Genomic DNA, 18,201 nt, shown 5'->3' on the forward strand with positions numbered 1-18,201 from the left:
TTTGGAAGGCGTGTGTTGTGGGCATCCCTTCCAAATTGTGATGCGGTAACCTATGTATCAATGGTTTGCCACTGGAATTTTCGAAATGTACTTATAAGCATACAAGTCAGTTCACAAAATTCCACAGTGGTGGCAAAAATACTGGTTGCAAATTGCGACCAGTATTTTTACAACCAGTGCAACATACATCTGGTCTTACGTCCTTTTAGTAAAAACTTTAATTGTATATGTTGGAAAAGCACTTATGGCAGTTACATAATTGGTATTCTATATTGCTAAATTATGACTTAGGGAACTGAGGGGCGTATTTACAAGCCCCTTGTGCCGAGTGCGCGTCCCTTTTTTTCCCCATATTAAGTGACGCACCAGTAGCACAAGGGGCTTGTAAATACGCCCCTGAGTTCTATATCCCTGATATGATTATGTACTTAGAGCTTTATATGTTTTTTACTTCACAATGCTTTGAGTAAGTCATATTCTCCCCAATAAGTATAGTTGTTTTTGTTTCATTATTGCACTAACCTGGCCAAAAACATCAGAGCGGTTTACAACAGAATCAAACTAGGCTGAATTTATTTTTTATTTTTTAGGGGGCACAGGGAAATCGATTTGCCCACAATCACATGATGTGATGCTGAGGCCGGGATTCGAACCTACTCTTTCCTGTTCCAAAATGGGCAGCTCCAGCCAACAGGCCACATCTCCTGTCCTACCTGGCATTCAGGATACGAACCTATGCTATGGCACGTGTTTATTCTTCGGAGAGGCACTGGCGCGTATTTCACGACATTCAGGAAGATGACGAGTTACAAACCGACCATTCCTTAGCCTTGCATACAATACAGCCACGGAAGTGACCCGTGTCCGTCACTTCCGGGCTGCACCGTGCTCCGCTCGTTAAGCTCTCGTGTCAAAACCAAAATCCGCTTCAGATAAAGGCCGCTGGGCCGGGATGTTTCTCCTATAAAAGGAACCAAGGACACATCGAGCGTGTGACAGGGGATTAGCGGCCGACGCTTCCTTCAGGAGAGGCACTCACCAGCCCCCTCGGCTGAGACACTTCCCAAATGTTTGTGGAGTGTTTGTTATCATGAGCGCCCAGCCTCCTCAAGTGCCTCGCGGACGGGTGGAGGCACTCTCCCTCGCCTGGCCAGCACGTGCAAGTTTGAGAGTGTGCATCACCTGGCTTGCAAGCAGTTTAGATGTCTCACAAAGCTATCATTATTGTTACTGAATTATTTGACAAATCTCAACATAGACCACGTTCACCTGCTTGCTACCCGTCCACCGGAAGCGCTTTGGCCCTTCGTGAGGGATATGAAGCCCTATATCAATGCAAGTAGTATGGAGATGGAGGGAAGGGGACAACCGAACAGCAAAGTGCGATCTTGCCTGAGACCTCCTAACATTTTCAGCGAGCTGCGTCAATTCCACTATATGAGTTTCTCGCATCTAAGGCTATCACCACATTTTGTAATGTCCCGGAGGACATGTCGCCAGTCCTGAATACCTACATCGAGCATAATTATCTACACCGCAACGATGCATGTAAAACCGCATTTTTTCATGAATAGAGGGATGCTTGCCAAATATCAAGTGGGATAAAAGCTATATGTAAACGTATTTATTTATTTAAAAAGTGATATATAGTGCGGACATGAACCCCGGGGAGTATCAAAGCACTTTACAATTGAGGCAGAAAGAAGATGCATGTATGTAGAGCAAACAAAAGGTAATCGAGAAGGTACACGAAGGGGTAACTTTAGGCCAACAAATCAGGGCACAAGTCCTGAAAAAAGAAGTGGGGGGACGCTGTCACCGGAAGTGACGTCACAACAGGAAGTGACGCCACGAAAGGTGCCGAGCTCCTCGTCCCAGAGGGGCCAAAGAGTGAAGTCCAGCTGTTTGGCAGGGGGGATGACGTTCCCCCGGTAAAATAAGTGGGGGGACGGCGTCCACCCGCGTGGTACCCCGACTCGAGCCCTGCAACAAATCAATATACAATCTTAGATTGGTCTGTAGTCTTTCGGCCGTCATTTTGTATCCAGCATCTGTGTAATCAGAGCCCTTACCTAGGAGATTGGTTTAAAATACCCGATTGTAAAGTGTTTTCTCTCGAGATGTGGGTAATGATGAAACGTTTGCATAGACGCCACTGCCACGTGCTCTCCCGAAACACTGGTTGCATAGTTACCTCGAGTCAGCGGTGTCATTGCCCCTGAACGCGGACCCTTGCAGGCTGCACTCAGGAAGTGAATGCCTGTCTCCTAATCCGAGCATCTCTGCTCTGCTGTACAATGAGTACCGTGCAAGGACTGGATGTAATCCCGGCTCAGGGCTGGGGGAGGATGGGGGGGGGGGGGGGGGGGGTGTCAGTGCTGAACGCTCCTCTGACCTTTCCTCATGTTAAAGGGCCAGTAGTGCACTTTTCATGCAGTGCTGTCTCTTTAAGTGACGGCTGTGAATCTTTCTCACACTGCATTGTAAGATTTTCAAGAACAGGTTCTCTATGCCGTGGGACAGACCAAAGCCCAAAGGCACACTTTAATTTGTTACATACATACAACGGCCTCAGAATTACCTTTAAATGGCGACCATTGGGTCCCCAGGAGCCAAAACCATTGCAACAACAAGACACAGTAAACAGAAGTCTCAACAAACAAAAATACAGCACAGACACTCTGTATAACTGGGAATCTATGTGATCACAACAGCACTCGCCACTAAATAACAACACACACAACATACATACAACGGCCTCAGAATTACCTTTAAATTGCGACCATTGGGTCCCCAGGAGCCAAAACCATTGCAACAACAAAACACAGTAAACAGAAGTCTCAACAAACAAAAATACAGCACAGACACTCTGTATAACTGGGAATCAATGTGCTCACAACAGCACTCACCACTAAATAACAACACACACACAACATCCAACAGACATAATACACAGGAAACTCCACACATACACAACAATGCACACTTGTATCACTTAAGATGGTATCAAAGTACCCTCCAGACCAACCATTCCACCAACCACTGCACCACAACACAAAACAGAACACTTCTAAACAGCACCCAACATCCACCCCTTACAGTCAAGAACGAGCACCAGAGGGACAGCAGGGCTTGCCATCACCACCCACTACCATCATTAAATACACAAGCAATATATTGGGCAACGGGCAAGCTAAGTAACCACATTGCAAGCTCCTATTTATTGTTAACTGTTATTTCTAATGTGTACAGTGCTGCCAACGGCAAGGGTTTTTTTTATGGCAAATACAATATGGCACATGACATGTTGTCGTAGGTGGGAAAAGTATTAGTTGTCCCACACCCGAGTACACACCTTTACCCGATAAACACGGTTAGCACGAAAAAGCTAATTTTGAACATTTCCACCCAAACAGCATAGGTCAATCTGTCAGGAACTCCATTAGCTTTTCAAAAACAAATTCAAGAGATGGGACTAAAATGCTTGTTTGGTGTTCTGCATAGGGTACACCATCACACCGGCCTGGACTTGTGTTATTTTACACTCAGGGGCAGCTCCTCCGTTATGGCAGAGGAGCGTCACCCCACAAGGTGGCAGCAGATGTAAATATATGACAAATAAAATTCTAATGAATCAATTTTATTATCATTTAATCTTCTTACATCCTCCAGGCTGCTAGCGAGCATCGTCATAGGGCGAGCCATGCAAGGCATAACAATAGTGGGAAGGAGGGGTGATGGGCACTACTAAGTGTGCATGACGGTTTGGCCGGCCGTCTTAGGCCGGTCATACCTTCATGCGCACTTGTGGAGAAAAGCCACAGGTTTCCAGGCACCGTCTGAGTGGCAAACTGGCTGATCGGACCAATCCCAGCGCTGCTCTCAGTCTAGATCCGGAAACCGAACAACCCAAGAAGATGTTCCGATAAGCGTCTTCACATCGGAAGAAAAGAATCAAAAAACCTGCGACTGCGGACAAAATCTAGAAGATACAAGAAAATAACAAGGACCAATCCCTCACTGCCGCGAAGAACAGGACACGCTCCAACTTATTTTCCCAGCACACTAGATCACCGAGTACTACACTCACAGCCCCACCCCTGAGGCAGACCTTCCCAGAAAGCCTCTCGGTCCCCTGCACGAAGGTCGAAACACGTCGGCACAAACCCAATTCACAGTCTTTTTTCACGTGACTCAGAGGATTTCTACAGAAAGATAGAAAGTGGAAATGACACATAATGTTTATCAAACAAAAGCTGGTCTAAACAGTTGAAGAGTGTTGTAAATCACTCTGAGCAAATTTTTTTCTTTGGACCACTCAGTTAAAGACTATCGAGGATAATTCGAGTTCAAGATATCCTGATAAAACAACAAAATTGAGTAGGACATGCATAATCTAAGAGTTCTTAAGAATAACAATGTTTCATTTATGTTTTGCACTAGTTTGTTGATGTTTTTGATATTTGTATAACTCTCACAAAAAATGATTGTATAGGACAGTCTTTATTAATCTAGCAAGAAACAATGCAGAATGTTTTGTACAATTGGTTTTTTAACAATTTTGAGAATATGAAGTAAAGTACAGTCTTGAAAAGGAACACATTGTAGTATCTATGTGTTGTGTTGATCACTACTACATAAGTATAGAGATGTAGTCTATGTCTATCTACCACAGGTGTGAAATTGATACAAGTATTATGTTCGTTTATAGAACATTGGCGTAGGTAATGAATTGAATCCTAGGCTTTGCAAGTTGTATGTAAATTCATGGTCACAGAGGTACTTTTGCATGTATACTCAGTCTAGGAATAGCATTCTGCACATGAGAGCTGTCCTGGGATTGGCCTTTGGGAGTCTGCGCACTGGGCGCCAGTCGAGGCTCAGGAGAAGAGCAAAATAGAGCGGACACAGCATCAGGTAAGTTAAGTTTTATAGTTATGTTTTTGTCAGTGCTTATTTTTGTAACAACACCCCTCCCCGCCCTACCTCTTCGGATCCCGAGCAGCCGCCACTGTTTACTCTAAGCTGTATTCTTAATTAGAAAACGTATTTCAACAGTCAGCCTGTTTTCTTAATATAGTAATATTTGTTCCTATTTCTGTTCGATTAACCTTTATTATCATTACAGCTTCAGCGGCACATTTAAATACATGTAGACATTCCTATGGATGAATTACCAATGATTTAATTCATTTCAGTGTATCTACTTAATTGAATGATTACTGCAATTCTACTAACCATCTCCCTGGAAATAAAAGTCATAATACGCCTCTTCAATCGATGCAACTTTATTCCAGACCTGCAGTCAGTATTAGCAAAGGATTCGCCTCATCACAGAACTGCAGCGGCATGAGCATCGAGACAGGGTTAAACATCGGAACCTGCCCCAAGGACTGGATATGGCTTTTCTGACGATCACTGTCCGTCCATACAATCTGTTTTCATATCAGTCTGACCCAGGCCACATCACCGGGAGACTTCCCTGTCCTCCGAACCTTCCCTGGACGTGAGATTTCAAGTCATCTCGCGTTTTAGCAGCCAGTGTCCCCTCGCAGCAGGCTGAAATATATTTCCAGAAGCACATATATATTTGGGAGAGAAAGAATGAACATCATTTAATAATGTACTTAGTCATGCAGCTGTGCAGTGGCATTGAAAGCCAGCACTCAATCACTCACTCGACTGTAATTAAGGTCTTGGCCTGAACTTTACAGGACAGGGCCACTCTTCATCACTTCTGATTTGGAACAAATTGCCAGTCTTACACAACTCCGAAAAAAAAGTGGTCAACCCGATAGAAATTTTTTAGACAGACTTTGAGGAGATGGGGCGTTGGGAGGACTCCTGCGACTTTTAGCTCTCCCACCAAAGTGCCTAACTAAAGGCTCACTAAGTCGGCAGCACAGCACATATCTTCAGTAGCGGCTCCTGGAGGGAGTGGTGAGAGGCGGTGGGAGGGGCGGAGGAAGGGCAGGGTGGGGGGTAGTAAACTCCGGCATACGGCCGAACAGAAGTAAGTACATAAATAAATAGATAAAATTAAATTGCGCACGCTGCAACGTCAAATGGCGATGCAGCATGCGCAATGTCATTTGTTTTATTTATTTATATATGTACTTACCTCTGTTCAGCCGTATGCCGGAGTTTAATACCCCCGCAACCTGCCCCTCCCGAGCCCGCCTCACCGCCCGCAGCACTCCCTCCAGGAACCGCTACTGCATGTCTTCTGTCTAGTTCCTTTTGTCCAGTCTTTTTTGAGAAAACCACCAAAATTGCAGGTATTTTCCATATCCACTGGGATCTCTTCCCTGATGGGAAACAGAGGGAATAGTCCAGAAATTAACAAGTCTTCTGGCTAACAGAAGCTCTTCAATCAGTCAGAAGGGATTTATAGACCGCAACAGCTACTCAGTGAGTGTCCCGATGCTAGCGAGAGGCTGATTCGCCTACTGACTGTGTTAATGGAAAGCAAGCCCAAAGAGCCAGGTTTTAAGGAGTCGCTGGAAAACCAGTACATCTCTGTGCACGGAGATGCTGCGGAAGTGCATTCCATTCCCTAGTAGCCAGGTAGGACTAGGAGCTACCACCCCACTTCTTCCTATTGAAATGTGAGATCACCGCCATCAAGGGAGTGGATTGGCAGAGTGTTCTAGCGGGTTGGTTCGGGAGGGATCTGTTCGACAGGTAGTGAGCGCACGAATGATAGAAAGCTCTGCATTAATACTAGTCCTTTAAACCTAGCTTGTTGCTTGATAGATAGTTAGTGCAGTTCTTTCTAGAATGGTTGAATAAGGACTCTCCTTGAGAGTTTCAGCAGTAACCGTGCTGCAGCATTCAGGACTAGCTGGAGTTTCATAAGGAGATGATCCTGAACACACCAATAAAGAGAATTGGCATTCTCCAGCCTGTATCACTGTTTCTGCTGAAAGTGAGGGGGAAGGTAAAGCAACTTTTAGAAGTTGAAAGAAGGACCCTACTACACCAGCCACCTAGTGTGCAAATGTGGTAGAGTTATCAAGTTTCCCCTTCCAGATTGTGAGTCACTGTGGTAGGGTCAGTGGCCAGCAGTGGTTGTCCCATCTGGGAGGTGTTAGACCAAAGAGCAACATTTCTGTTTTGCTGGCATTGCATTGTAAGTTGCTGGAGAGCATCCACTGAATCACTGTCATGATGCATGCCTTAAATTTGCTCAAAGCGTTTGGGGAGTTTTTGTCTAAGGTGAGGTGAATTTGCTTGTCATCGGCATAAGATGCTATTTGTACACTGTACGGTTCTACAAGGATTGTTCGACTCAATGCTGACCCATGAGGTACCCCAATGTCTTAAGGTTATTATTCCGAAGTGTATGGAGCCATCCATGCAGAATGACCTCTACCTGACAGAAAGGAACAAAACCAGTCCAACGCTGGCCCAAAATTTCCAATGTCTCAGAGACGTTGTAGATGTTTGGGGTGCGAGACGGGGTCAAAAGCTGTGGATAGATCAATGCTTACCCTGATCCACTATCAGCTTAGCGGTGTCTGTGACCTCCAACAGAGTGGTTTCGGTGAACATATCAGGGCGGAAGCCTGATTGAGAAGGATGTTGCATGTTATTCTGCTCCAGGAAGGCGGAAAGTTGGAGGTCAGTAGTTTTTATAAGATCTTGGCAACGGCTGGCAACAAGGAGATTGGTCTAGATTTGTCAGCTGATGGTTTTTTTTGGGAGAGGAATGAATTTAGCCTGTTTCCAGTAGCTGAGAACTGTCATTGTCTGAATGAGCATGTTTAAAAACTGATTTACGGAGGATGAATTGCTGCACAGTTAGAAACAAGACTATGGGGAGGGCAAGGATCATCGAGGGACCCTGAATTACAGGGTCTAAGGGCATGAGTAAACTCCTCCAGGGAGATGGATGTGAACTCCTGCAGGGAATGAGATAGGGTTGTTGACGGAATCAGCTGCAAAACATTTGTTCCACTCCTGACCATTGGTCAGAGTTCACAGATCGCAAAGACTCTACAATAGTTTTTATTGTAGCATTAAAAATGCTTAATAGTTGTCTACACAACTTAGAAATGGCAGTTAATGGTTGAAGCAGAGCATCTGGGTGAGGCCATTTTTGGACAATTTTGAATACCTCACTAGGTTTATTGTTGGAGTCAACAATCTGGGCTGTAAAGAAGTCGGATTGGGCTTTCTTGATTGTATGATGGTAGCTGTTTAGAGCAGGCTTATAGATAATCTTATCCTGAGGGAGATAATATCGCCTCCAGACTCTTTCTAGTTTTTTGCATTGTTTGCATAGCTCTTTTAACCCTTTATTAACCCCTTCGCCGCGACCGGAATTCTGCGCCTGTGCGGCACATTCTGATTGTGGGCGTGGTCATGACGGCCCCCAGCTGTCATCAGCACACGCCCACCGTGATGCATGACGGCCGGGGGCCGTCATCAGCATGGAAGGGGTTAAACTAGGAAGCTGAGTGTCTTGGTTCCTGGTGGGTGCCTTACTGGGTTTAATGGGGGCAATGGTATCAGCAGTCTGTATAAGCCAGGTGTTGATGAACAAAGCACCAGCGTCAATGTCCCTGCTTATGTGTGGAGCATGCTCACTCAGAGAGAGACTACATTCTGATGGAGAGACTACGACCCAGATTCTACGGGCTAGAGGGAGACAAGTCCTGAGTCCACGAGGGCCATGCTCCACCCTTCATTTAAAGTGTATAAAGGCAGGGTCGAACCATTCATTGGGTTTGATGTCTAGCACCATAACTTGACCTTTAGATAAAAACTGAGCCCAAAATAGGGCCTGCTACATAGGTGGCCTAGGACACAAATTGTTGCATATCCCAGGAGGACATGTTTTCTAACAGAAGGTTTCTGTGCAGGTCTAAGGCTGAATCCACATGTATATTGAGGTCCACTTAAACTGTGAAATTAGAGTATTTTAACATGTATTTGGACATGAACTTATCTAGGAAGCATAGGAATTCCCCTACATGACCAGGAGAGGGGGAGGGGTTAATAGACCAGAACCCAGGCACTGGATTTGTTTGCGCAAAGTGTAAGGCAAAAACCCATTGATTCCACCTCTGAAGCTCCTTAGTGTCAAAAGTAACAGTTTGTAGACAATAGCAATACCACCCCTTTTTGTCCACTCTGTCACAGTGCAACATAGACTAGCCAGCCGGGATGGCTAAAGCCACATCCGGGGCTGAGCTATCGGACATCCATGTTTCTGTAAGGAAAGGAATATCTACCTTGTCCTCACTCATTATATCGTAAATGTGCAGGGCGTTTTATGTAGTGATCATATATGGCCTAGCATTGCATGTATCTCAGACCTGTTACTAGGTTCATGTGGGCTACAAGGGGATACAAGTGTGTCTTGTGTGGCTGTCCCATGCCTGGTAGGGTACAGGAGCAGTGATGGCAGGTAGGGGGTAAGACAAGGTCCATTAAAACAGACATACCTTTAGAGGATGGTTCCTGCCTTAGGATGGGTAGTTTTGCAGCAATGTCACAGTGACAGAGCTTGAAAGTAAGCGGCATGGCTGCTTTTTAGGGTGTGTAGAAAATTGAGGGAGAACTAGACTGTTGACCGCCTCAAAATGGCGGCCTGAGCGGCAGTTGTAAGGTGAGAAACCCAACCCCCTTCCCCAAAACACAGTGCAAATGCAGATGTGCCAAAGTGAGCAACAGCGCTCCTGTTATAACCCTCCACTAAAAGAATCTTCTTTTTAAACTTTAGGCTGAAACACACATTAATTGCACCTTTCTTGTTTCCCTGACATTTGTTGCGCGAAGAACACATTTTAGTGAACAAATGAGAGGAGGAAAATTGATAGAGCAGCATTTTAAAATATCCGTCCATAATGGTAATCATATTGTAGCAGATTTTAAGTTAAAATACCTACAATAAAAAGAAAACAAATTGATAGAGCAGCATTTTAAAATATCAGTCTATAATGGTAATCATATTGTAGCAGATTTTTGTTAACCTCTTCCATGCTCATGGCGGAGCCGCTCCGTCATGAGCAGCGGTTGAGCTGTGCTCATGACGGAGCGGATCCGTCATGGCCTGCCGGCGCGCCTGCGCGGCGCTGATTTCGCGCCTGCGCCGCACGTTCTATTGAGCAGGCGGGGCCATGACGGAACCGCTCTGTCATGAGCACAGCTGAACCGCGGCTCGACGAGCATGCGAGCGCCGCTCGGCCCCCCTTCCCCCTAGCGCTGCGGTGGAATTGCCACCGCAGCGAAGGGGTTAAAATACCAACAATTAAAAGAAAACAAATAGCGCCACAAAAGTATCGGCTTCAGACTATCAGCTCCTGAATATCAAGTAGCACAATATTGCGGAGGTAAGTGGATGAAGGTAAGTATAGATTTACCATTCTTAACGCCACATCTGCATACCTTGCTTGTAGATGGATAGACATGAACAACGTCCATGGAGTGTGTGTCAACGTGGTGTTATGCAACTCCATGTCTATGCTGGAATAGTGTGAACTGCCACACTTGAAGGAGTGTAATAGTAAGTAGTTGTGTTGATACTGTCATGGGCAGCTCTGACAGGGGCAATGGGTGGTGCAAGCGGCAGTGGTCTCCTGGCAAGTACCCCAGCACTTATTCTTTCACAAATTAACCACTGTTTTTCACAAGTATCTATTAGAAATTATAGATACACTTCCAGTTGTATGGACTGAGGTTGCAGTGAGTATTCATCTGTGTTTTTTTTTATTCCAAGGCTGCAAAAATTGTCTTATTCTGGAAGGAATTCTGGTGCGAATGTTGTTCATAATAAAACAATTTCCACTTATTTTCTTAGGTTGATCTGCATCAGCTCATTTTCTCACACTGACATAAAAGTTTACATGCGGGGGATGGGGGTGGGGCTAGGGGTCTAAGTAGAGGATACAGGATGGCTGTGTTATGTTATGTTATGTTAGCAAACATTTGTAGAGCGCAACTGTAACTCAGGGGAGCATCTTGGTGCTAAGCGGATCGCTAGGTTGAACTGGGTACCCGAGGGTGAAGGAATGAATTAAATAAGTGCTCTGCATAGTGTGTCAGAGGCTAAAAAGATCCAAGTTTTCAGGGCCTTCCTGAAGAGCGTTTCTGATTGGATAAGACGAAGGTGGTTGAGGAGTTGGTTCCACGCTTTGGAGCCGATCACGGCAAAATATTTCCCCCCTTTTGAGACGTATCTAAACGCTGGGGGTTTTAGCAGATTGGCGCTAGATGATCGAAGGGTACGAGGTGGTATATAGGGAAAGATTCTGAAAGGGATTATCAGGATCTTGAACAGGATTCTTTTGTGAAAGTTTCAATTCCGTTATTTTACCAAGGGGGTTGGAGGGGTCAATGAACACACTCGCACATGCATTAACAAACAAATACAAAAAGCACGAACACACAAAAGACACACACCCAACCACAAACCACTTCAGATATATATTATATTTAAAAAATAGTAATTGTGGCCATTTAAATCCCTCTTCAAACCGGCTGCCTGCTTTTAGGTGCACATCACATGGCAAGCTTTCAGGCTGCAATAAACCTGCAGTGTAATTGGAAGCATAAGACCTTATTGTACTGTACACTCACAGTCCAAGATGAGGTAGACCCTACTACCCCCTAGAAGCCAGGACAAGAATGCAAAACAGCTGCACATCTCAAAACGTCGCCAGTGCTTAGCGGTCAAGTGGCGCACAGATATACCCCACTCCGACTGCCTCAATGTCAGTGGTACCTGTTTCTGCCACTACTGCTGAGCCTGTCTGGCTATCCCTCTGAGTACCAGTACTCTCCTAGGCCATGAAGAAGTTCTGGTACTCAATTGGCAAACAATAAGAAGTGCCGGTACTCAGTACCTCTGAATACCGGCCCATTTAAAGCCCTGATCACAACTATATATATTATCAAGATACGCGGATGTGAAGTCCAGGATCTACTTTGAGTATTACAACATGGTACCGAGGTATGCAGTTAAGAGCTATGTCTATATACTTACCTACATACATATACTTACCGTCAACATTTTGTGGTAGTCAATAGTTTTGTAGGATGATAGTAAAAATGTAATAGTCTGATATCACACTAGGTACCATGTTATTTTTGGGATTGGGGAGGACCTCCTTTGCTTGTGGGCACCAACATAGACAAAGAGAAAATTCATCAGATGGAGCACAAGGAGAGACCTGCAGCTTCATAACCAAAAAGTGGGTCAGCAAAAGGCCCATTTCCACTTCTAAACAACCATCCCTCCTGCCTTGGTAAAGGAGGATAGAACAAATGGATAGGCATTGCTCTACTTACCCCGAGGTGCCCACGCCCAGGGTACTAAAAATACTAGGTTTGAGTGTGAGGGTTACAAAAGCTGTGCAAAAAGTGTCCAGCAGCCACAGGGCACAATAACAGACCATGACCTGATGGAGCAGTGTACAAGGGCCCTTACTGGTGTAAGAGATTCTTGAAGCAATTCCTTGCAGTATATGGGAGTTATGGTCCTGGATGCAGGGCATGGTTGAGTGCCATGCTAAGTGGTACTTAGGGCAGAGTTACTGGGATCAGGACTGTGACTGGGAACCAAAAGTAACCTTGGCAATTTTGACGGACCAGCGCGCTGCTGTTTTTGTTTCTGGGGGCAGATATAGTAGCACGGGCCTCCAGTAACAAAAAACTGACCGCACCGCTGCAAAATCGGCCTCCCAGGGAAAGGCACAGTGCGCGCTACAGCCAGTCCATCCCTGACTGGGATCAACTATAGGCCATGACCAGCAGGTACTGCAGGCTGTGCTCTGCGACTGTATCTGACACAAGTACAGCAAGGGCAGTGGGTAATGCACACCTGTGGCCTAGGCAGATTGATTATTGGCAGTAGCGGCTCCTGGAGGGAGTGCTGCCGGACAGTGACGCAGGGCGGGGGAGGGGCAGGTTGGGGGTAGTAAACTTCGGATTATGGTCTAACGGACGTAAGTATAAAAATAAATAAATAAAACAAATTTCGTTGTGTGTGCTGCATCGCCAAATGTGAGGCAGTGTGTGCCTCCGGACCAAGTTAGCGCTATATAAAACTCTTAAAATAAAACATTATCAGCGCTGAGCCAGTTCATTGTCTTCAATAGCGCTCCCAACATTCCAATACTCTAATATAGCCATATAGCCTGCTGCCAAGGGCTATACAGGTTGTTAAAGGCCCTGAACCCAAGTTATACACCCTATAACAAGGGTGAGGGCCTTTACCAACAGCTATAGACCGAGGCAGAAAGGCTATAAGCTATTAAAACATTCCATCCACTAAGGGTAGAATGTTCCAAATTTAAAAGGGGAAACAGAAAGCAAGCGTTGGAATGTTGGAGCAGAAGGCTTATGCCAGCCAACCTTTGCCCGGTGTCACTCTATTGTCTTCAATGGAGCTCTGAACATTCCAATGTTCTAATTTCCATTACGCAGAATATGACTGCATTAACTGACCATGTGACAAGATGCCTCAGATAGACATGGAGGTACCAGACCATGCATTCACTCGATCTCGCTGTCACTCACTTGCATACTTCTCTAAACATTATTCAGTCACTAACCAGCTACCCAACTACTTTTTAATCCTGCCAATCACTCCCACTAATTTATATATCCCCTCTCTCAATTAGGTCAGCTTTGCCTAACAGTTCTCTTTCTAAGATATAACTCCTCACCTATGAAATTGTCTTGACGTTAAAGGATAATGCATGCCACAGGAGCACTTGGGTCAGAGAGGAAAATGGCCACTGCTGAGTGAAGCAATGGTGCTGCACAGAAAGTGAAAACACTGTTACTGTTTGGAATCACTGCAGAGGTCATATGTGTCATCCAATGTGTGATCATGAGTCTTGAGCAGTGCATGGTGGGAGTTAAGTTAACATAGCTACCCTTAAATAGTAATCTGCGGTGTTTGGGGTCATAACGTCAAAGGCACTTCAACTGTTTTTTCATGATTTTTTTGTTTTATAGTTGAAGTGACATACATGTGTTTTGCAGCTTCAGCTACAGAGTGCAGTGGATTTGCAAACATGGCGGTCAGTTCAGCAAGGAGCAAAAGTAGGAAACCATTTTAACCTTCATATGCAAGCATGTGGTCTCCAACCCAAGATGTTTAGTAGCTTTCTATATAATTGTTCTGGCTCAAAGAGCTGAATTCAAATTTGAAAATAATTTATATTTGACCAAAAAACATGGGGTCTTATTTAGAGATTGGCAGATGCGGAATCTTCACCAAAAAATGGCAGATGGCCTGCCCTTCCTATAGAGAGTGCACAGAGACCCTATGCATTCTATAGAAGGCTGATGGGACGCCTGCTGCTTTCTGGCACAAGTCCTGCATCTTCCAACTCGAAACAAGGCCCACAGTTTAGATTTTGGGGTCAGATTTAACTAGAAAAGTACAGATCAAGTTTGAACACTACTGTGCATTTTACCAATCGTAAAAAACATAATGAAATGGGTAGATCCGGTCTCTTACTCAGTTTGCTGCACGATGGGGTAAGTTCCCAGGCGCACGTATGAGCTTTGAATTCCTTCCTCTTTCATACCAAAAACTTCTTTCACGTTGAATAACTCCATCAGGTCGAAACCTGCCACAAAAGAAAAGACAAATTTATGACTGCAACGGGCGGGACAACAGAAAATAAATGTGTCAAGAAGAAAGCAAGCTAAAGAATTCATACTCTCTATGGCCAGTTTATGGAGCATCGCTGTTCAGATGGAGGTGGCAACAGTAACTAAGTAAACACATCACAAATGTGTCTCCTGACAGGCACTAACTTCCACGTTGCATTACTACGCTTTAAGTGGAAATGAACGCAACAAGAAAACGAGTGCATTTTATTCAACTAAAAAATAGACGGATGCTGATTAATGAAAGACTGTTTTTGAAACATAGAGAAATAATGTAAACATGAATAAGTATACAATATTCTCATGTAGCTGTTAGGCTTTAGCAGAATCCAACATTTTCAATCTGTGAGATTTCACAAAATTAAATTTCATGGATTCTTGCATGAAAATGAAATGCGTGAACAGGACTTGCACAAAAACACAAACGAGATACTGATATGGGGGCTGGTTTGAGGCAAATAAATGGCCTTCAAGAATTATTCTGCAGTTACAGGACATTTTCTGTTCAAGCCAGTCCACCACTGAAAATAATAGTGCAAAATCTCCTAGATGTGAAATTCCTGGAATTGTGTACAACTTAAAATTTGTATCTTTTAGGAGTCTAAAAAAAAATCAAAGAGGCGTAGTAATAACCACTCAACAGTTTTAATATTATGTTAGTAGATTTCTAAAAAGCCAGTAAGTGACCTAAAGACACCACTGTAGGAAGCTGGTATATACCATACCAAAGTAAGGTATAGTGTGGACAGCGTCCAGAGGATCCCCAGAGACTTTACAGAGGCTTAAGTAGATAACACTAATGCTCTACTTTGTGGTAGCGTGGCCAAGCAGTTAGGCTTATCGGAAGGCAGCGCTAAGCATTTGTTGTACACACACAGGCAAGAAATGATTACACACACTCAATTACTAAATAAGACACCAATGATTTCTAAAAATATCCCTTTTTGTATATTTATTTCTTAGAACTAAAGATACTTTGTTGCAGTAAAATACAGTTTGCAATATCAAAGTAAAAGTGGACACGGTGCATTTTTCAATCAATATAATGTTATCCTGTGGAAACACAACCAGCAATATGCAGGTAAGTAAACCATTTACAGAATTGAGTTTTTGAATGAAGAATCAGGACCAGGCAAGGTTCAGGTAAGTGACCTCACTACACCACCCGCCGCAAGGGGAGACCGGCTGCAGAGGTCAAACTTGGGATTTGGTGCGAATGTTATCCAATAGAGAAAGGGGGGGGGGTGATAGAAGTGGTACTACTTGCAAGTACATAGCACAGTTTTGAAACACAGTCTCTGGAGTTTAAGGCAAGTGAGGAGGGGCCACTAGGCAGCACCAAATTACACCCTCAGCTGCACAGGGGCGGCTGGGTGCAGAGTGCCAACACAGCGTCAGGCACCCAATGCAAGCCAAAGGCGAATCTTGAACTTGGAAAAAGGCTGCAGGCTCAGGCCAGGAGGCCGTACAAAAGAAACATACTGTGGCACAGGTAAGTTGGGATGTGCCGGAGTGTCAGGACACTGTTGGTTGATCACCCCAAAGCCTAAGGGCTTCGGGTGCAGTGGCGTCCTTTTGGTATCATAAATCAGCTTACCGGTGTGGTCATGGTTGGGGGGGTCATCATGCAGAGACTGCAGGTGTCAACATGGAGTCCGACAGGTGTCAAACAACAAGACACTACTGCTCAGGATCGCTGGGGAACCTTTTCTGGACTGGTGGGCCTCTTGGACTCGTGCCGTGGACGTCGGGTGCAGAGTTGATTGACTTTGCGGTACCACAGGCAGAGCTTAGGTCTTTAAACGTATTTTTCTTCTGGACAGGTCCGCTGTCTATGGGACATCAGGAGTCTTTTAGAAGGCAGGTATGATCTGAGGGTGTTGGAGGTCGCTGGGCAGCAGGACGAGTCTCTCTTCTGTAGCAGGGGCTTTGAGGGCTGCAGACAGACTGGTGGAACTGGGGCCAAGTCAGTTTGTGTCTTCAGTCTTCGCAGCTGAATTTGCTCTTCTTTGCCCTCTACTCTGTAGGTAGTCAGAGGATGAAAGTTCAGGGGTGCCCCATAATACTCAATTTAGGGGCGTTACAGAGATTAAAAGGTAGTAGCCAATGGGCTGCTTCGCTTTAGGGTGACTACACCCTTTTTATGTCCACTCTCTCTGGGGAGGGAGTATAGCCCTAACCCTAGTGGCTAGAATCCTCCAAAACAATATGGAGGATTCTCAAAGGAGGGGGTCGCTTCAGCTCATTACGCCTCTGGGGTGGTGCTGCCTGAGATGGGACACACCTCACATGCTTATTAATTTTCCCGCTGACATTGCTGCCAAAAGTGGGGCTGCTTCAGGGGGGCGGGCATCTCCACTAGCTGGAGAGGCCCTGGTCAGCATAACAAAGGACGGGAAGCCTTTGATGCTCACCGCCTTTGACTGCTGTTCCTGCTTGGGGGTAGGTAGGGAGCACCTCCACCCAGAGCATGCTTTGTTTCTGACACACAAGAGCAAAAGGCTCCCACCTCAGGGGGTCAAAAACATGTCTAGAGGTGGCAGGCTGGTACAGACCAGTCAGGCAGACACTAGTGGGTTGGAATGTTTTCAGGGGACTCCTCTGAAGTGCCTTCTCAGTGTATTTATTAATGAATACAACACTGGTATCAGTGTGGGCTCATTCATCTGAGATGTTTGGTAACAAACATCTTGGGATTCTGGGAAGCCATCATGGAGCTGTGGATCTCGTAGTGACAAGCTCACAGCCCATGTACTCAGCTTGGCTTCACTGTGCACATATAATGTCTAAGAATGAACTTAGCATAGGGCCAATCTGCTCATGCAGGTATGCCCTCACATGAGGTATAGTGCACACTGCCTTAGGGCTGAAGGCCTGATTTGGGGGTGAGTTTGCTATGTTGCTTGCAGTGCTGGTAGGCCTGGCAACCAGGGAGGTGAGCCATGTCGCCTGTTCACTTTTATCTGCATTAAAACACACAAGCAGCAGTGTGCATGTGTTTGGTGAGGGTTCTCTTAGGAAGGTATAATGCATGCTGCACCCCTTAGAGACCCTGCCTGGTTACGAGGCCCTTTGTACCACTGATACCTGTGACAAGGGACTTGCATGTGAGCTAGAGGTGTAACAATTGTGGAAACAATTTTACAGTTTTGGGAAAGAACACTGGTACTGAGAACCTGGTTAGCAGGGACCCAGTACTCTACAGTCAAAGTTGGAGCACAAGCTAGGCAAAATATTGAGTAGGGATACTGCAACAGAAACCCACTTTTCTGCACAAGCCCCACCTTCTCCCAAGCCCACAGGCCAGGATACCCAGCCAAACCTGGGAGAGTCTTCCTAGTCTGTCAGGTGAGGAAGAGTTGAGGAAGTGGTTGGAATGTTGCAGGGCCTACTCTGCCATACATCTTTCTGTCCTGGTCAGTCCCTGTGGAAAGCTGGCCTACCTCAACAGTTTCAGGACCTAACTTACAATGCCCCTTTTCCAACTCTTAAGGGTCTTTACCCAATCTTTTTAGTTTGGGGTCAGAGGTGTCTACCTCTGCAAATTCTAACTTACGGGCAAATGTA

General features: G+C 45.3%; 1 protein-coding gene across 1 annotated transcript in view; it reads right to left on the minus strand.

The window, feature by feature from the left end:
• COL22A1 (collagen type XXII alpha 1 chain) overlaps positions 1-18,201 on the minus strand; it is a 994,625-nt gene that overhangs the window by 528,697 nt on the left and 447,727 nt on the right. Inside the window, exon 5 of the mRNA XM_086966258.1 lies at positions 14,480-14,591. Coding sequence (XP_086822384.1) covers positions 14,480-14,591 — 112 coding nt within the window. The remainder of the gene's footprint in view (positions 1-14,479; positions 14,592-18,201) is intronic.

This window comes from Lissotriton vulgaris, chromosome 4_1, assembly GCF_964263255.1.
Source record: "Lissotriton vulgaris chromosome 4_1, aLisVul1.2, whole genome shotgun sequence".
NCBI classification, from domain to species: domain Eukaryota; kingdom Metazoa; phylum Chordata; class Amphibia; order Caudata; family Salamandridae; genus Lissotriton; species Lissotriton vulgaris.